Source organism: Uloborus diversus, chromosome 1 (assembly GCF_026930045.1).
Source record: "Uloborus diversus isolate 005 chromosome 1, Udiv.v.3.1, whole genome shotgun sequence".
NCBI lineage: Eukaryota > Metazoa > Arthropoda > Arachnida > Araneae > Uloboridae > Uloborus > Uloborus diversus.
In genome coordinates, this window is record NC_072731.1 from 30,203,004 (window position 1) to 30,221,576 (window position 18,573).

An 18,573-nucleotide genomic window follows, 5' to 3' on the forward strand; every position below is an offset into this window, starting at 1 on the left:
TAAAGTGGGAGGCAAGGAAATATGGAAATTAGCATAAGTGTGAGATACGGCAAAACGTTATAGTGCGTATGCAAATTTCAGATTCATGACATGTGTCATGTGATAGCGCTGATTAGCGATATAAAGGATTTGGCGCATGACCACTATTGTTGTTCAAAAGCAGAGTTTTGACCGGAAAGAATCAATTGATGAACTTGAATTTTTGGCATGTCTTCCAGACATACCTTAGAAGATTTTGAGGGTAGCTGTGTTGTTGCCAAGATTTAAGAAGGACAAAAGTGTCAGTTGTTACCAGGGAGTTCGACGTTAGCCGCAGGGTTGTTTCAGAGGTTTGGAATTCATTTTAAACAAATGGAATGTGTAGCAAATGTCACGGGGGAGGTCGTATACGCAGCACGACGTCAGTAGAAGGTTGGTAAATAGTGCTAGCAACAAAAATTAACTGGCGCTACACAGCTAATGAGGTTGCAAAGCAGTTTCCTGCTGCTACGAGCAAGAAAATATCCCGAAAAACTGTAGCCAGACGTTAGCAAGCAGGAGGACTACACACATGACAGTTTGTTTTATACACCCCATTGTCTAAAAGTCAACGTTTCGCCCATTTGTAATGAGGTCATCAGCATCACAATTGGAGAGAAGTCGACTGAGCTTGTGTACTATTCTCAGATGACAGCAGGTTCAGTCTGTCGTCTAATTGTTAACGACAACTGATCTGGCATGAGAGTGACACTGAATACAGGCCAGAAAACACAAAAGATAATTACAAATATCCTACTAGTGGTATCATGGTGTGGACTGGGATCACGATCAATGGCCATACATTGCTCATGTGCTGCCGAAAAGACTATGACTGGCTAGCGATACATTGGGTTTGTTCTGCTACCTCATGTTTACATGTCCTGTGGTGCTGTAGGCGATGAATTCATCTTCGTGGATGACAAAGCAACATGTCCTCAAACAGTCACTGCCTAGGAGTGTCTGGAGAGTGAGAATATTCAACCCATCGGATGCAGGGTTCATACCCTTTAGGCAGAAAAAAATTCAAGCACTTTTCAAGTACTTTTCAAGGTAAAAAATGTTGTTTTCAAGGCAATATCATAAATTTGTACTAAAAATATAGTATGCAGATTTCATTTACTACAAACACATAGAAATAAGGCAATAATACAAAAAGTATAGGAAAACAAAATTGCTTTTTCTACAACGAGAGACGATTTGATGAAAGATCTACTGCGTTGAAAGTTTTTCTGAAAATTTTGAAAAGTTTGGTCATAAAGAGAAGCAGATACCAAGAGGTTTAATTTTGGGGTTTTTTAAAGGTTGCAGCAGTCAGAGGTTTGTATATTTTCTAGAATCAGCAAATTAATACTTTAAAAAAAAAACTTTCATAAGTGCTTTTAACTTTTATGGGAAGAAGCTAAAATACTCAAGTTCAATGGCATTGCCAGAGAGGAGTTTTTGAAGTTACTCCCCCCCCCCCCCGATTTCAACATTTATTTCCAATATCTATACAGTGGTTTATTACAATATAAGTGCGGTTAGGACAAAAACACTACCCAGAAAGTTATTTCAGTTTGCACTATTAGGTTCTAATAATATTAGGTTTGCAAATCATTTATAAGTATGCAAATCAATTATTCGTATGTATTTATTAGCTGTTCAGCCAATAAGGCATTTCAACTGTCCTCAAGTAAATTTAAAAATTAGGAAGTAAGAAAAGTTTATGAAAGTCCACAGTCCAGTCTCTACACCTCAAAATATACAAAAGCAGCTTAAGCAGTGATAAATACTCTGAATGCAAACTTGAGCCTATTCAGCTTTCATTGATTAACTTGCAATAGACAATAAATGTGCAAGTTCAGATTTATAGAGCCATATTTCGAAATTGAAAAGATTCACAAGAAGTTGACATATATTATGACAAAAGTAGTTTTATTTTGGGAAAAAATTGGTTATTGTTGAAATTAGAATTTAAATTTAGAAAGGCAATAATATACAGGTGATTTGTGAGTTCATAAAAAATTACCTGAAAGTTTCAAAAAGCAAAATGGGGCGAGGGGGGGGGGAATAATTTTTAAAACTAAAACCCCTATTACTTGAATCTACATATGTACAAAAATAATTTTTGCTATGCATACAATTCATAAAATAGTTTATTAAGTCGAAATATTCTGTATAGAAATACCATGCCCATTGCCCACTGCCTGTTGATAACCAGCAATAGGCACTGGGCCTAGCTAGGCTGGTACTGGTCAATTTATTAGATCCAAATGAAGATGAATGACCCTCCTTAAACTATTTACCCCTTTGCTGATTAAAGCCTCTTTCAGTAAGCTCCAAGCACCCACAACCTTAATAAAGTAGTAATTTTGAACATTTGAGGAAAAGGGGAAAATTGGAGATATAGGGAGGTAAAAGCATAAAAACGAACACTACTGGATTTCAAGTGAATAATCATAACACAACCACCCCTGTTATACACCTTATTTATTTTAGCAGACATAAAAAAATGATGTACTTATAAATAAAATTATATAAATCTACTTTATATTTAAAATACAAACTTTAAGTTAATTTGTTAGGTGCTCAACTGCTGAAATTTAAATTTTTTAAAAAAAATCTATTATGACCAAAAATTAGGTAAAGATAATCATTCAAAATTGCAAAAATAAATAAGCAAATAATTAAACAAGACCAAGGTAATAAATTCTTTAACTCTTTAGTTATTAAAATAAAACATAAAATGAGCAAATCTGATGTAGCAGTGTCAAAATAACAACTAATTGCCAAAAATATAAAAATATTTACAAAATGCAAAAGGATTGAAATCTCAAACAAGGGAAGCAAATTTTTGCGAATTAAGTTTAATGTTGTCATGTTTCCCATAAAATAAACTTATATTTTACTGAAATTAAACATAAAATATGCTAATCTACGGTAGCAAATATGAAAATAACATCTGATTAGTGAATATATTTAAATATTTGCAAGATGCAAAAAGATTGAAATTTCAAACACGAGAAGCAATTTTTCGCAAAGTCTTAGTTCGTTCGACGTGGCATGTTTCCCATGAAATAAATTTATTTGATTTTTATTAAAATTAAACAAAAAATGTATTAATCTAAGGTAGCATATGCGAAACTAACATTTGATTAGCCAAAATATTTAAATATTTGCAGGATGCAAAAAGATTGAAATTTCAAACACAAGAGCAATTTTCCGTGAAACCCGAGTAAGTTCAATGTTGTCATGGTTCCCAAATTAATTTCTTTGTTAATTAATGAAATTAAACAAAAAATAAACTAATCTAAGGTACCATATGTCAAAATATCTTTCGGTTGTAAAAAACATCAAAATATTTACAAGATGCAAAAGGATTGAAATCCCAAACACGGAAGCAATTTTTCGCGATGTTGCATACTGAGCACATGTTCAGAAAATTGCATTGGTGAAATACTTTTTTAAAACTTCTAAGCACAATTCGTTAATTTTTGAGAGAATTTAAGCACTAAGAAACTTTTTCAAGGTTTTAAAACTTTTTCAAGGTTTTCAAGCACTTGAAAATGAACTTTTTTTTTCAAGCACTTTTCAAGGTTTTTCAAGGGTGTACGAACCCTGGGATGGCCAACACATTCTCTAGATCTGATTTCCAACAAAAACGTTTCGAATGGGGCGAACAGTCTTGCTGGTCGACAACACCATTCAATAAACAAGGACACACTCATCCATGACTGACAGAGAAATGGGATAAAGCACCCCAACAGCCGCTGGATATTGTTGTGCAAAGCAGCAAACGACGTATGGCAGCTTGGATTGCTCTCCATGGTGGCTATATCTCATATCTTACGCCGGAGCGCATGAGGACGGTAGTTACATTTTTTCACTTTTAAGTATTCAGCACAAAATGACCGTTTTATACTTAGAACACTTTTCAACGCCTTCTGGATTTCAGAGTACAATAAATTATTGTCATTGTAGTGTTCTAGTATTCTGGCATTAGTTTATTTCACTTGCCATTGCATTACATTTATTTTTTTGCGCTCTACATAGCACATTGTAAACCGTCTTTAGCAATTATTCATCAGTGTATATTTGTACATTAACAAATACAGAGCCTGCTTAATGGACTAGCCAATATGCCTCAAAAAATTTCTCTAACAAGTTGGTTATTTCATTATAAGGGATTAAAATGAAATTGCAGTGGTTTTGTACATTAAACATTTATTGCATTAAGACTGAAATATATATATATATATATATATATATATATATATATATATATATATATATATATATATATATATATATATATATATATATATGCAAAGAGCTTGTTTAACTTTAAATGATTCTTTAAAGTTAAAAATCAAATTTGGAATGGTGGTTGTTTTTTACGAATAACAGCTATTTTAAAATAATAAGCAGAATATTAGGGAATAAATAAACTAAGAATTAAAACTAAATGACTTTATAAAGTGTCAACACAATGCAAATATAATAAAAAATCGACACATAATAATTTTAATCATGAATTTATTCGAAAATATTTGTACAATGACTTTTGTGGCATATGATTTCCCTGTCTCTCCGTTTTTTGACCTATTTTAAAAGATCCTTTAATATTTTGAAAAAACTCAGGGTTTCATTCAGAATGACATAGGAATGATGTGAAAAAATATTGGACTTCATATTCAAATTCAGTTTTGCGTTTATTCGGTTTTACTAAAAAATTTCGACGTGTACGAACATTTTTGGGAGCCACTGTATAAGGTGATTTGTCACTTATTTTCTCAATAAAAGTACTGCAACTGACGCAATTTCTAATTAAATATTCTCTTGTTTTCATATTTAATTTAACTACTTTACAACACTACTTGAGAACTTTTTATTACATATTTATCTGTAAGGAGTAACATTGTCAACACCAAATTTGGTTATAAGTCCAAATTTTCTTGGTAAAATATCTCCAATTCTTTAATGTGGAGTAAAAGGTAGTTGCAATTGAAGAATTGAGATAGTGGTTCTCCAGTTTCAATGAATAAAAGTTTTTTCGCTCATATATCCAACATAAAAATTTAATTGGTGCTAATTAGCTCACTTGACCGATAGTACTGTACCTCATTACAATTTATTTACATTCTACATTCATGATACTTTTGTAAGAGGCTTCAACAAATTTTAAATCTATGATTTCTGAATACTTATTTACAATGCATTATCAATGATAAGAAATTAACATAAAAGAAATTAATTTGTAATTCTTTTGTCTTCAGGTCCATGGAAGATATCTCCCCACCCTCTAACTTTATTATAGCCTAGATTATGCAACTGAATCATTACCCCTTTCTTGGCAGCTACAGGCTTTCTTCCAGTTATGGTAGATTTCCTTGGTTCAGATTGCCTGATTGATTCAGATGCTTCTAGAGAAATTTCCAGATTGGCATCTAAACAGAACATATGAGTTAAATTCAGAGAAGGCAGATTTAACAGTTACTAAATTTGAAGAAAAAAAAATTATTTGATTCAAATTTTTAAAAATTCAAAAAACATTTTCAGCAAACTGAGACTGCATCATGAACTAAAAATAGGAAAAAAAACTGAATATTTTATTAAGTAATGAAGATGAAAATTTTTGAATATAATTTCAACATTTTCAAAGAAACAATGACAGATGAAAAAGCTTAGAATGTGTTTTTATTTATTTATTTATTTATTTATTGAAAAAGATAAATAATTCAATAAATAAACACACATAGCAAGATATAGTTACAAGCAGGATTGGCATTTTGACGTGACAAGTGTCAAAAATTGGCTCGAACTGTTGAAAACTATCAAAAACTAAAATGCTTAATCCTGACGAAAAAGTAATGTAAAATGTGCTAAAACAATTTGCACTATTTTGTTACATCACTAAATGCTGTAAAAGTTTTATTTTATTTATTTATTTTGTTTCTTTTTTCCCCATTTTCAACTCATCATCCCCAAAGCAGAATACTTGACGATGTTCTTTTGACCAAAATTGTTCTGCAAGTACTTCAAGCATTGTATACACAAGCAAACAACATGACTTTTTCCAAATTATTAGCCCTGAATCAAAATTGTTTCATACAGGAAGGTTTTTTTTTTTTTTTTTTTTTCAGTTTTTAAAAATTTACCATGCAATTCTGTAAAACTTAAACCGATTGAGATTCTCCAAAAATATTTTTAAAATATTGCTTTCTAAAATGCATTGAAAGAGCACAGATACAAAATTTCATAAATATCCAAACCTAGGTGTCAAACCACGTTTTTTTTTTTTTGGTGAATTTTACATGGCAAAAAGGAGGAATTGAAATAATGTTAATAAATAAACAAATAAAATACTAAAATAATGAATAAAATGAGTCGAGTTAGGGTAGCATATAATAAAACACTTCAAAACATTCTAAATAACTTAAATATTGTTAGGATGCAAAAGGAATGAAACGTTAGAAGATATTTGTAGAAAATCTGCAGTTTTTTCTGCAGAAATTTCACAGAAAGCTGCAGAATTTTTGTCTAAGTTTTCCTCTCACATTTGAACAAAATTGTTCTGCAGCTCAGGCATCTGTTCTCCGATGTACGCCGCAAATTTAGAAACATTCTGCTTTGAGCCTCATCATTAACAATATGGGTTGGACAATACTAATAGCCAGACTTTGCTTAGCTGGGAGAAAAAACTTCCATAAGGTTTAATTGCGACAACTTTTTTTAGGCTATGTTGATCGATATACATATATGAACACTAAAAAATCACAGTAGGAAAATAAAAGTTCATAGCTTAATTCAAAAATAAAATAGACTTGAACAATACCTAAATTAGTAGAATTTGCATAAGAATTTGAATTTCTAAGGCAGGATCCATTACTAAGTTCTTTTTCTGAATTCTCAACTTCATTTTCAAAAAGGTCAGCATCTGCAATGTCTTTGAAGAAGTCAATCTCTCTCTTTTCTGGAGATGCAGGAACTTCAGCATGAGGTATTTCAATATGTAACTAAAACAGACAAAAAAAAAACTGATAGTTGAATTTTTCTTGATTTAAATATACAAATCATAAAATTTGCACAAAATATTTTTGCTTTTCAAAATGTCAAGACTTTTGAACCCTGCACACCTCTTCATGCATTTTGTGTTTCTACTAATGAAAAAAAGTTTGCATAGTTGTAATATGGATATTAAAACAAAATTTGTACCATTGGTCCAAGAGAGCAGGCCCTTGTAGTTACACTAGTATTTGTTCAAGATGACCTGATTGGCTGATTCTAATTCTAAAGACTTGTTTCTCGAATTCTAATTCAAGGATTATAATTGTTTGGATGTGGAAGCATGCAAGGATCCAGTAAACTAAGTCCATCTTGTATTACTCACAAAGCTAAGCAAAATGCTGATGAAAACTGAAAACTCATAACTATATTAAAACTTATCCTTGCTTTAAGCAATGAACACTCTTATTGTAATGCCAGCCAGCTCATTTTTTGCGGACTGCTTCAAAGTTTTAATAAAACATAGGGTATATAGGACTAAACTCAAAATATCAATAGTAATGACACACCATGGCTCTTCAAGTTTTATGACTTCAATTATAATTTTTTTTCTTTGAATGTGTGAACATTTGAACTTTTAATGCAAACTTCTTAAATGCAAATGAGTTTTAACTTTTCATGCATTGAATTAGCATAACTTAGCATTGCCCTGCACATCTCTTAGAAAAACTTTTGATGACATGCATTAACACTAACATAATTACGTAGGAATGTTTATTTGCATGCAGTTAATTGAAACACTATTGTCAGTTCATTCTACATATTGTTAGCTAAAGAAAAAATATTTAAAAAATAAGAGAACGAGACAAGTTAAATGAAATGGAACACATTTTATTAACTTTCTGGTTTAAAATTAGTTACCATTCTAAAGCTGCTAAAATTTGTAATCTATTCAGAGCCTATTTTTTTATTACTTAGGCCCTCCACTTTGAAATTGTGAACACAAAAAACTTTCCTGCTTGCAAATCTATGCTTCTCACAAAAATCACAGAAAATAAAATGAGCATTCAACACATTATAAAATTACTGAAAATTTGAGGACTAAAACTATCTCTAGAAATTGAACTTCTTTACCCAAAACCTTCCAAGTACGTTTAACAAAAAACATTAACTGTTTAACATGCTGCAGGAAATATGAGTAAATCTTAAATTATGAATGAAACAAGCTTTACATGAAAACGGTATGTCATGTAAAAAAAATTAATTCAAGCTATTTACTTTAGTTCCATGAAGCCTCATAGCTCCGGCAGCTAATTGATGCAACTTGTCTCGATAAAGTTGAGCAGCACGACTGTTATACTTTTGTTGGGCATCTTGCGAAGCGCAACCATGTTGTTGGAAAAATGACATCTGGCAAAGAAACAAGGATTTTAAATAAAAGATACAAAAAAAAAAGTGTTATATTTGTCATATTCGTTTTATGCATGTACTAATGATGAAAAACAAGAGGAGATTTATAAAACTGAAGTATCTTGCTGTTTTTTTTATTTTAAATAACTTAGAGGAAGGTGGGCCACCATGAGACATTGTAAATTCAAAAATAAATACAATTCTGACAGCTACCACCACCTAGGAGGAGTAAAATTAACCAAGATGCTTCCCAGAATTTCTAGTTCCATGCTGTTCTATGCTTTTGTTTTGTAGAAAAAAAAAATAGTTACTGTTTGGACACACTGAAAGTTATTTGGATAATTTCTTGCATCTATCATAATTTTGAAAAATTTCAACAATTAAAGTAAGTGTTGTAGTTCATGTTGTTACTGACAGTTGTTTACTGACACTATTATTCAGCTATTATTTTTAACTCATCATTTATTTTAATGATATGCAGCAAAAATCTTTATTTTGTTGTTTGGGCCACAATGAGACAAATTTTGGAAAACAGCACATGGATTTCACTATTATCTCTACTTATTGAAAAACTTATGTCAAAGAAATAGGGACATTCTGTCTGTGGTGGACCTGCGTCCATGAAACCCCATAGCACCTACAGCCTTGAAATTTTGTACGAAATTACTTCAAGCCCCAGGTGTTTGAGACTGGTTTTTAATTTTTTTTATTTCAAATTAGTTTAACTCTGTAATTATTTTTTAAGCACAATTTTCATATAAATTGCCTATTAAAGAGCTAAAAATTTTAGCACTCTACTTAACATCCTAAGTCATTAAAAAGAGCTCTTTTTTCTGCATCAGATTGAGTTTGTTCTAATTTTCTCAATTAATTAGAAGAGCAGATATAAGAGTTTCTAATTTAGCAAAAGTCCTAGGCTCAACTCAATTCAAGACTAAAGCTAAAGAGTAAAATATTACTCGAGATCACTAATTTAAAACTGGCTTTCCAAACTTACAAAACGGCCATTTTGCTAGCTTCAGGAGGCCTCTAAGCTACGAAATTTGGTACAAGTTAGTTTGGATCCTGGGGGAGGGGTGCTATTTGAAGCATTTCTTTAAAAATAATTTTGTTCATGCATTTTTATCAAGTTCTTTTTGTCTTCAAGTTGGAGCTGGAATTTAATATTTTTCTAAGTTTAATGAACTCTTTACTGAAACTCTAATTTCTAAGGGAAGGGGAGCTTGGTTTTTATTTTGCTCTTTTGCATTGTTGGGAAAATGCTTTGATAAACCGTACTAGGGAATTTGTTTTAGAACAGACAACTTATTGCAAGATTGTCAGGAGAAAAAGTTAGATCACAATAGTCACCAAAAATTAGTCAAAAGAAGCCAACTTGTGTGATTACTACACCATATTCCTTAAATTATAACCATACCTGAATATTTGTAGCATATTTATTGTATTATTAATATACAAGATTCATAACTACTCAAGTCAATGAATTTTATAATACTTGATATCAATTCATGTTTTGCTTATGCTGGCCCCCTTTCCCTTTATATCTAAGTTTAACCATAGACTGTAAAATATGTCTTACTAAATTGTAGCCCAGGATATGGAACACTTTTTCCAAAATGCTACTCCCACAATTTGTTTTTGAATAAGGGTAAATGTTTCCATATTAAATGGTCATACTTAAAAAATAATAATAATAAGATTTCATGTAAATTATAAAATGCTTTTGAATTTATATATTTTTTCCCTTTAATTTTGACAATTTTTATACAATTTATGCATGCTTTAATGTTATATATCCTCTTTGAACAGTAAAAGCACCAAAGCAGTAGTTTGGTACATATATAAATAGAGATTGTGATCAACTAGAAAAAAATCCAAAAAGTACAAATTTGATCATCACCTTGAAGGGTTGGGCTTTTTCAAACTCTGACTCAAATCCTAACTCCCATTGAACACAGGGTTTGAAAATATCTGATGGTTCTTATCAACACAAAAAAAATCTTTGACTCATAAATGCATGCTTTAAATCACTGTTGCCTGTTTTCCGAAATTATTATAACTACCGTTTCCCGCACCGCCTTGCAAAATTGAAAATTTGTCACTTAAGACTTATTTTGCCAAAGTCAAGGGACCTTGCCTCCTCACATTTTAAGAGTTAAAAATTAATGATTGATTGAAAAGAAATTTTGGAACAAATCTGATATACCCCCCTCTTGGCGACTTTTTCCTGTTGGCGCCAAAAAAGCGTCGCCAAGAAAACTATGTATGACGTCATATGTCATACATCGTTCTTAGCGATGCTTTTTTAGCGCCAACAGGAAAAATTCAAATTATGTCATTAATTATTTAATGAAATTAATGCATTAATTTTTTTCCGTTGTTTCTCCGGGATACGAGCCCGAGGTCTCATAGTACTTTCGTAATGAGACCTCGGCTCGCCGGCCCTGCCTCGGTCTCATTACGAAAGTACTATGAGACCTCGGGCTCGCCAGGACCGAGCGGCAGCGAGGTCCTGGCGAGGTTATCCCTCCGACTTTTAATATACATCACAGTCGGATATAAGTCACAGATCTCCTCCGTTCAGTATACAATAAAGTCACAGATTTTATGTGAAATTAACACCATTTTTGTGCTACAAAAATGCCAACCAGACCAAAATACAAACTACCAGAAACACACTAAAAACACAATAATTCAAAATATGTTCACTTACCTTTTTTACTTTTCTTTTACTTCCTCACGTGAGGCAGTGCACATATGTCCCGCTCTTAGGGAAATTATCCCATTTTTTATTATCATTACTTTACAAAAATATTTAAATTATGTTTGTTTTGACAAAAAAAATTCCAAAAAAAACAACCTTATTTTACTTGTATTTTGTACTCCACCCAATTAATTTCGCGAATTATTTCCAAAAATTCGTAATCTCCTCTATTTTCAACTTGCTAGAACTAAACCATGACCCACTCCTGATCGTTGCTTCTTTTCCACAAACAACACCCCCAATAACCTTTCTACAAAAAAAAAATTAACCCATCTGAACATTTTTTAGTTTTTTTAATTTTCATAACAGAATTACATCTAGAACATAACATTTCATTCTTAAATAAACCAATTTCCCTTAAAAATTCTAAAAAAACCTCTTTATTTTCAATTACTTTAAATATAAAAAATCTATTTAGGACTCCGGTACGTCCAAACGTTGGACGACCTGACGAAAAAGAAAAAGAAGATTCATTCAAAAATTTCAATTGATACATTTGGACAACATCACAAACCGAACTCATAATTAAAATAGAAAATTCAACTAAATTAACATTAAAAAACAACAAGAAAAAGAATACTCTAAAATAAAGTTTGAATTGAAACTTTATTTTAGAGTATTCAACTTAAAATCTCCCTAAGAGCGGAACATATGAGCACCTACCTCCTACCCCCGTGCAAAAAGACAGACTTCGAGAAACTACTTTCCAGCGTTCAAGTTGCAAAACCAGGGTTGCCAAGTTATCGCCTTATTGGCGATTTTTGTATCGAGCGAAAAATTAAAATCTCGCCAAGAGGGGGGCATATCAGAGGAGAGCCGAAATTTTTTACAATGTGGATTGATTTTACAAAAATGGCACCTGGGCTTGGAAATCCAGGCATAAAATCAAAATTCTTGGTCTCAAAATGCAACCAACCACACATTTTTTGTTTACCCACATCTATCACTATACATTAACAACATTGTACAAGTATAAAACAACAATGAAATAGTTTTTTTTACTTATTAATAATACAGTGAAACCTCATCAACACGAACTCGATGGGAATACCAAAATCTTTCGAGTTAACCACGTTTCGTGTTAACTGATTTCCACGTTTTTATCATATTTTGTGTATGTAGACAATTTTTTTTTTTTTTTTTTGAATTTTGTGACTCAAAAAACATAGGAACCAAAGTATGTTTGTACAAAAATGTAGACACCAGCATTTATAGTTCTAGTTTTAGCAAGAAACACAAGTAAGTCAAAGCAGGCAATGACTATTAGGAATATTTCTCTACGACAGTGCATTTCCAAACATTTGATTATTCCTTGATTGCAAAGCTGGATTTTCGTTGCAATGTTGGGAGGTAAAAATCACAATTTATCGCTTTTAGACCTTAAACCTCTACATGGGCAGAACAGTTGTCCAAAATTAGACAAATTTTCTTTTTTCAAGATGAAATTTTTAATATAGGTTTGTCTGCCACTTCGTGAAGATTTCACTGTTTGTCCAAGTTTTTTCACTGTGAGCACAGTCTACAGGTACAGTTTGTACTTTTTTGAAGAAACAAGGTTTTCTCGTTTTCCTACAACAAGAAGAGGAAATTTCTCGCCGCCATCCATGTCGTTTGCATTCAAGTTCAGATTGTTCAACTTTTTAAAGTAATTTCTTGTAAAAGTATAAGGGTTTCCTTTCTCCCCTTTATTACCAGACCTTAAAATTTTATGAATTGTCTTACGTGAGAATTCTAAATCCTCATCGTGTTAAGAGATTGCTCTAACACTAAATTGTATCTTTATCTGTTGGGGAATGGCCTTTATTTGACTTAAGCGAAATTTCACATTAAATGAGTTCGTGTAAAGGGGTTTTGACTGTACAATGAAATTCCATTACAACAAACACAAATGCAACAAAATACCCTTTTCAACAAAATGAAATTTCAGTGCCGATTTAATTGTCACTTCATTGCTTGGGTTCCATTACAATTAACTTCCTATTACAACAAACACAATTTAGTCCCTTAAATTCTTGTAATAACAGAATTTCACTGCAATTAATAAGAAAGACAAGCATTTAAATTTCTCTCACAGTCTCATGAATTGTTACAAAAATAAATAACATGTTATTCCTACATAACCAATAAAAGCAGTAGGCAGTTTTTTTTCCTTAATTCATAATATCAAACAAAAGGGAATTAAGCAGCTACATTTTATTGAGGCTGTCTCAAATAAACGAGAGCAAATAAAATTAATCTTACAGCATTATGGTTTCCCCCAACCTGCATAGCACGTAATTGTAACCATGTCCAATTTGTGTCTAATTGGGTTGATCTCACAAATGACAGGTGCACTCCCAGCGACCTATGAACAGCCGAGCAATCCATACAAATAAATACACCGTACGTTACGCTTGCCCATGTGGGATTTTTGGCTCTGCAATCAAAGCACACCTGAAAAAAATGAATAGTGCTATTATATCTAAAGTACGATGTCATAAACATATACATATCATTCACTCAAACGATGTTTTAAAAATTATAAACAAGCGGTTAGCGTTCGGGATCAGAACAAGCAATTTCATTAAAATTACAGCAACAAATTGAGGAAATGAAAGAATATAGAAATAATTCTCACAATTGCACTGGTCAAACGAACCAAAAAATATATATTAATACATATGTGACTTGAATGAGACGTATAACTAGTAAAGGGCTCATGCCGTGGAGTACAAAAAAAAACCTTTAAAAATCAGCACTGCTCCAGAACTCTGGAAACAAAGAAGTACAGTATTAAAATTAATTTTATAAAATCGCTCACCTTATTAGATTGAATGCTCCTCAAACGTTTAAAAACTGCAGCAATATCATTTTTACATAGCTTTTCTTCCGCCATGATGCCCCGTTGTAATTCAGTGCTGATGACGTAAAGTAAACATAAGCAACAGCTGCTTGCAGCAACAAATAATTAAAAAGATTGGTAATTTTCCATTCGAAAGCTTAAAAGTTCATTACCGCTGAGAATTTCTAACGAAGTACGAATTTCATTCATGAATGGCCAAAGTTTCTGAAAAGTTACCAATACTCAAACGTCAAGCAATGCCTACGTTCGACGAACACGTTCGGTAGCGACCGGTTCGTTTGTCACGTGACAGCAATGAAGTCAGTGGTTACTAACCGGCTGTTCACGAACCAATACTTCACCGAACGCTTTCGGTTGATCACCAGTTAATGCACAGACATGACGCAGACGAATAACACGCAATTGAAAAATACATATAATGGGTCAAAAATGTCGCGTGGTTCCATCAACCAGCTAGAGTTGCGGTCTACCGGTAGATCAGCTGCTGAGGCTCATAAAACGACATCGGAAGCAAATGGGTTTTCATATAGGGACTCTAGAAGCAACCAGTTAACCGGTAGGTCACTGCGGTTAGTATCGGTTACTCTCCGATAGGCCGGTGAGGTTCGCCGAACGCAAGCATTTATATGCCCTTTAAAAATTTATTTAGGGCATTTAAAATTACTGAAAACAACTCAACTCTTATGTTTACATGACGAAATGTTTATGTTCCTCATCTCTCAGAATGTTTCATGTAGTTTGAACTAAAAAAATAGCTTAAAATGTTAGAAAATGGTCTAAAATTGTTGTCTGTAAATGGAATAAAAATATTCAGAGCCAAAACTGTATTACCAAGAAAATTATCGTCGACGTCCTTTGTTTTTAGTACTCATCAAATTCAAGCTAAGAACGTAGAAACTCTTAATATTTCAAACGCCTGTGCAGATAGACTGCGTAAAATAGCAAATGGTAACTTTTTACGTGTCATAGTTGATGGTGGAGGATGTTCTGGTTTCCAATATCGTTTCGATCTGGATAATGAAATCAAAGAAGATGATAAAGTATTCGAAAAGGATGGTGTGAAAATCGTTGTAGATGAGATATCTTTTCCCTTTTTGAGTGGATCCACTGTTGATTATCACGAGGAATTGATTCGATCTGCGTTTAGGATCATCGATAATCCCCAAGCTGAGAAAGGATGTTCTTGTGGAGCATCATTTAGCGTCAAAATGTAGCATACCATTTAGTTCAAGATGAGATAAAAATATACGTTTTCTAACTAGTGCTCACGTACTATTAACTACATATTTTAAAAATAAACTTTTGAGATAAAGTTTGCTTTTCCTTTCAATGGAATTCTAACTTACTGTTAATGAATTCGTAATGGAAATAAAAATTCCAATCTGGGGCAAATCTTAAAACTGCTACCAGTACACATGTATTTTTAAGTTGAGGGATATTTCGATAATTGGGAATCTGGAGCGGACCTCTAATTTTCCGCATAAATAACTTTATTTTGGTAACCCTGCTGATTTATAGTAACCCTATGAATAGATGTTTCCTGTCTGTTTGTTTAGATTTGCAAAGAAAAATACCTCTCGTGCAGGCGTTGGAGCCAAAATTTGACGCCAATGAAGAAAGATCGCCAGATTCGCAATTATCGAAATCTTCCTTCTAGTTGTTTAAGTTGTATTTTCATCACATAGTTAAAGAATTATTGTGTGAAACAACTTAGCAATCTAGTACGATATTCACATTAAATGTGTTGGATATGCCTAATCAGTATTGATAGCCAAATTTCAGATACAAAAAAACCATTCTACAAAAAGTAAAAAGCTTTTAACTGGTTACAAAAAAAGCAAATATCAATTTTTTAAGGTCCTAATTGTTTTTAACCCAGTAATATGTCCCTGCATGACATCAAAATGTAACGAAATGTCGCTTAATTTATTATTACTATTTATTTACCTATTTCTTTTTCAGAAATTTCCTCAAAACCTAGTTCAAGTGTTCAGGCGTATTCTGCATCTCATTTTTCATTAAGCCTTAGATTTTATTAAGCCTTTAATTAAAAAAATAATACATAAATTTTTTTTATTTTTAATCTTTCATTTTACGGTTTATGTTTTAAAAAGAAAATCATCACCTTTTGATACCACTTAATTTTTTTTTTTTTTTGCAAAATACGCAATTGCTAAGGGATTTACCCTGCCTCCGGAGAAATACCTAAAAAAATATTTACCTTCCCACCCTACATCACTAATTGCGTGTATTAAAAATAGTTTGAATAAATTTTCATCATGAAGTACTGGGGAGCAAATGCAAATGAGCAAGGTAACAGAAAACAATGTTTTGATTTTTTTTTTTGCTTATTAATGTCAAAACTGTTTCTATATTTGCCACATTATCACTAAAACAGCAATAAAATAAATAACATCATAGTTTTAATAACTTCTCAGTTTATTCTTCCAAACATCCTTCATGCTTCCTTTTTTTTCCTCATTTTGGATATGACTAACCAGTAGCGTATATATGTTTTCATTTTGGAGGGGGCCCATATAACCAAGGTTAGCTCCTCTCTCCCACTTTTTTTTCTTTCTATTTTGTAATATAAATATAGGGAGGGGCGGGGAGCAACAGTGCCCTGATCTCATTTTTTCAATGTGGGGCAAGGGCTTCACACTGCCACCCAGTTGCACAACAACAACAAATAATGGTTTTAGAAGTTCACTCTTAAAAAATTCTCGCTCGTGATTGGGGGGAAGGGGGTTTTCCTCTGGAAATTTTCCTAAGAACGCAGCCTTGTGCTGTGCGGAATTTTTAGAAATTAAAATATCAAAAACGCCATTAAAGGCTGTATATTTATTGACGTTACGGTGATGAAAGGAATAGGACTTTTTGAAGTTGCCCACGATCGATTTTTTTTAAAAATTGAGATGAATCGATCTCAACTCCTCCCATTTTTTCGAAATTGAAGTTCTAAAAACAGTTTCAGACAAACTTCGATGATATTTTGGGCAGGGCGGTTCTGGGGCTTTCCCTCTCTCCGAAAAACTATTTTGAAATTGAAGTCCCAATAAACGAAGTTTTAAAGAGATGTTCAGTGACACTGATGGGTGAAGGGATTTAAACGATCTCCATCTTAATTTTTTCATTATGAAAGCAGTCGCGCCTTCGTCCGAAATTTTTTCGCAATTAAAGTCTTAAAAACGCGATGTGGAACCATATTTAGCATTGTTAGGGTTCAGTCATTTTTCAAAATTGAAGCTCCATAAAAGCAATCTTACACCGTTTTCGATGCTGTTAGAAGAAAATTTGTTTGGTAATTGCCCCTGGAAATTTTTCGACATTGAAGCTCTGAGAACGAGATTTGAAACGCTCTTTAATGGTTTGTGGGGGGGGGGGGGGGTGCTTGCAAAGTGTAGCATTTTGAACACCATTGCCTGGTGCCCTCTAATGCAGGGTTCCCGAAATTTAAAGATTCACGACACCTTTTAAAGAATTACAATTTTCTCATGGCATCCTGGTCCTAGCCTACATTTATCAACATATTATTGATACCATGGGCACTTTGTGGCACCCCTCACCTCTTCCTGTGGCACTCAGTTTGGAAATCCCTGATCTAACGTATTATAATTATTATTATCACTATCATTATTTATTTATATATTAGTTTTTGTAGCTAAAAGTTTGGGAATTATTTGTGAGCAAAAGCAATCTAAAACCAAATAATAACTGTCTGTATTTAAATTTTTTTTACAGATTTTGGAGGGGGCCCGGGCCCCCTCAGCCCCTCCCTTATATACGCCCTTGTGACTAACCTAGATTGTGATCTTGAAATGCTGAAGTTCATCATTGAATTGCTTATACTTCTCCAATTATGACATCAAAAAGAAGGATTCTTTGGTTCACACGATATGTTTCTTTCATATAATTTCATCAAGTCTTTCAATAAAAAATAATTTAAACTGTGTAATTACATATGTATTTATCAGTTTTACCAATTATTTCATATTTAGACTTTTTTTAAAGCATTTGTTATAAAATGTCCAGCCCAGTTTTTATGTATTTACTTAGGCCTTGGGGAAATACCCAAAAAATATTCAGCTACCCACTGGGTCTTTACTTGATCCACATCACTAGACCCAAACAAAAAATTTTTAGGAGGACAAAAATTCTCATTCTGTCAAATTAGAATTTGACAGAATGAGTCTTCCAATTTTACGAAATCATAGAACACATTGTCTTACGTTACATACAAAACATGAAATGAAAAGGAACATCAGGCATCATTAAAAACATGTTTGAAAAAGGAAAAGAATCTCAATGTTGCAATATTGTTTTCAGATTTGCGGAATTCTCAGCAAAATTATTTTCCAAAAAGGATATTTTTGGAAGGGCATGGGCAAGGGGTATGGTAAATTCAATGCAAGTTACATCAAAAAACATGCCCACTTATGGGTAAATACATTTTTTTAAGCCAGGGGAGGATATGTTATTTGATATAATTTGCATTGAATTTATTCCCCTCGCCTATCCCCTGGAAAAATTCCTAATGATAGGCCTGTAGTCAAGA

The 18,573-nt window shown here is 32.5% G+C and overlaps 1 protein-coding gene across 2 annotated transcripts in view; it reads right to left on the reverse strand.

Annotated features, from left to right (window-relative positions):
• LOC129234514 (ADP-ribosylation factor GTPase-activating protein 2-like) overlaps window positions 1-14,141 on the reverse strand; it is a 31,369-nt gene extending 17,228 nt beyond the window's left edge. The window contains exons 1-5 of one of the 2 annotated variants that reach the window (XM_054868519.1): window positions 13,977-14,141; window positions 13,418-13,609; window positions 8,281-8,412; window positions 6,833-7,013; window positions 5,341-5,444 (exon numbers count right to left, since the gene is read on the reverse strand). In XM_054868519.1, the coding sequence (XP_054724494.1) occupies window positions 5,341-5,444; window positions 6,833-7,013; window positions 8,281-8,412; window positions 13,418-13,609; window positions 13,977-14,051 (684 nt within the window). In that variant the 5' untranslated portion in view covers window positions 14,052-14,141. The remainder of the gene's footprint in view (window positions 1-5,340; window positions 5,445-6,832; window positions 7,014-8,280; window positions 8,413-13,417; window positions 13,610-13,976) is intronic. The other variant, XM_054868521.1, reaches the window with a different exon arrangement.
• Window positions 14,142-18,573: the final 4,432 nt, after the last annotated feature.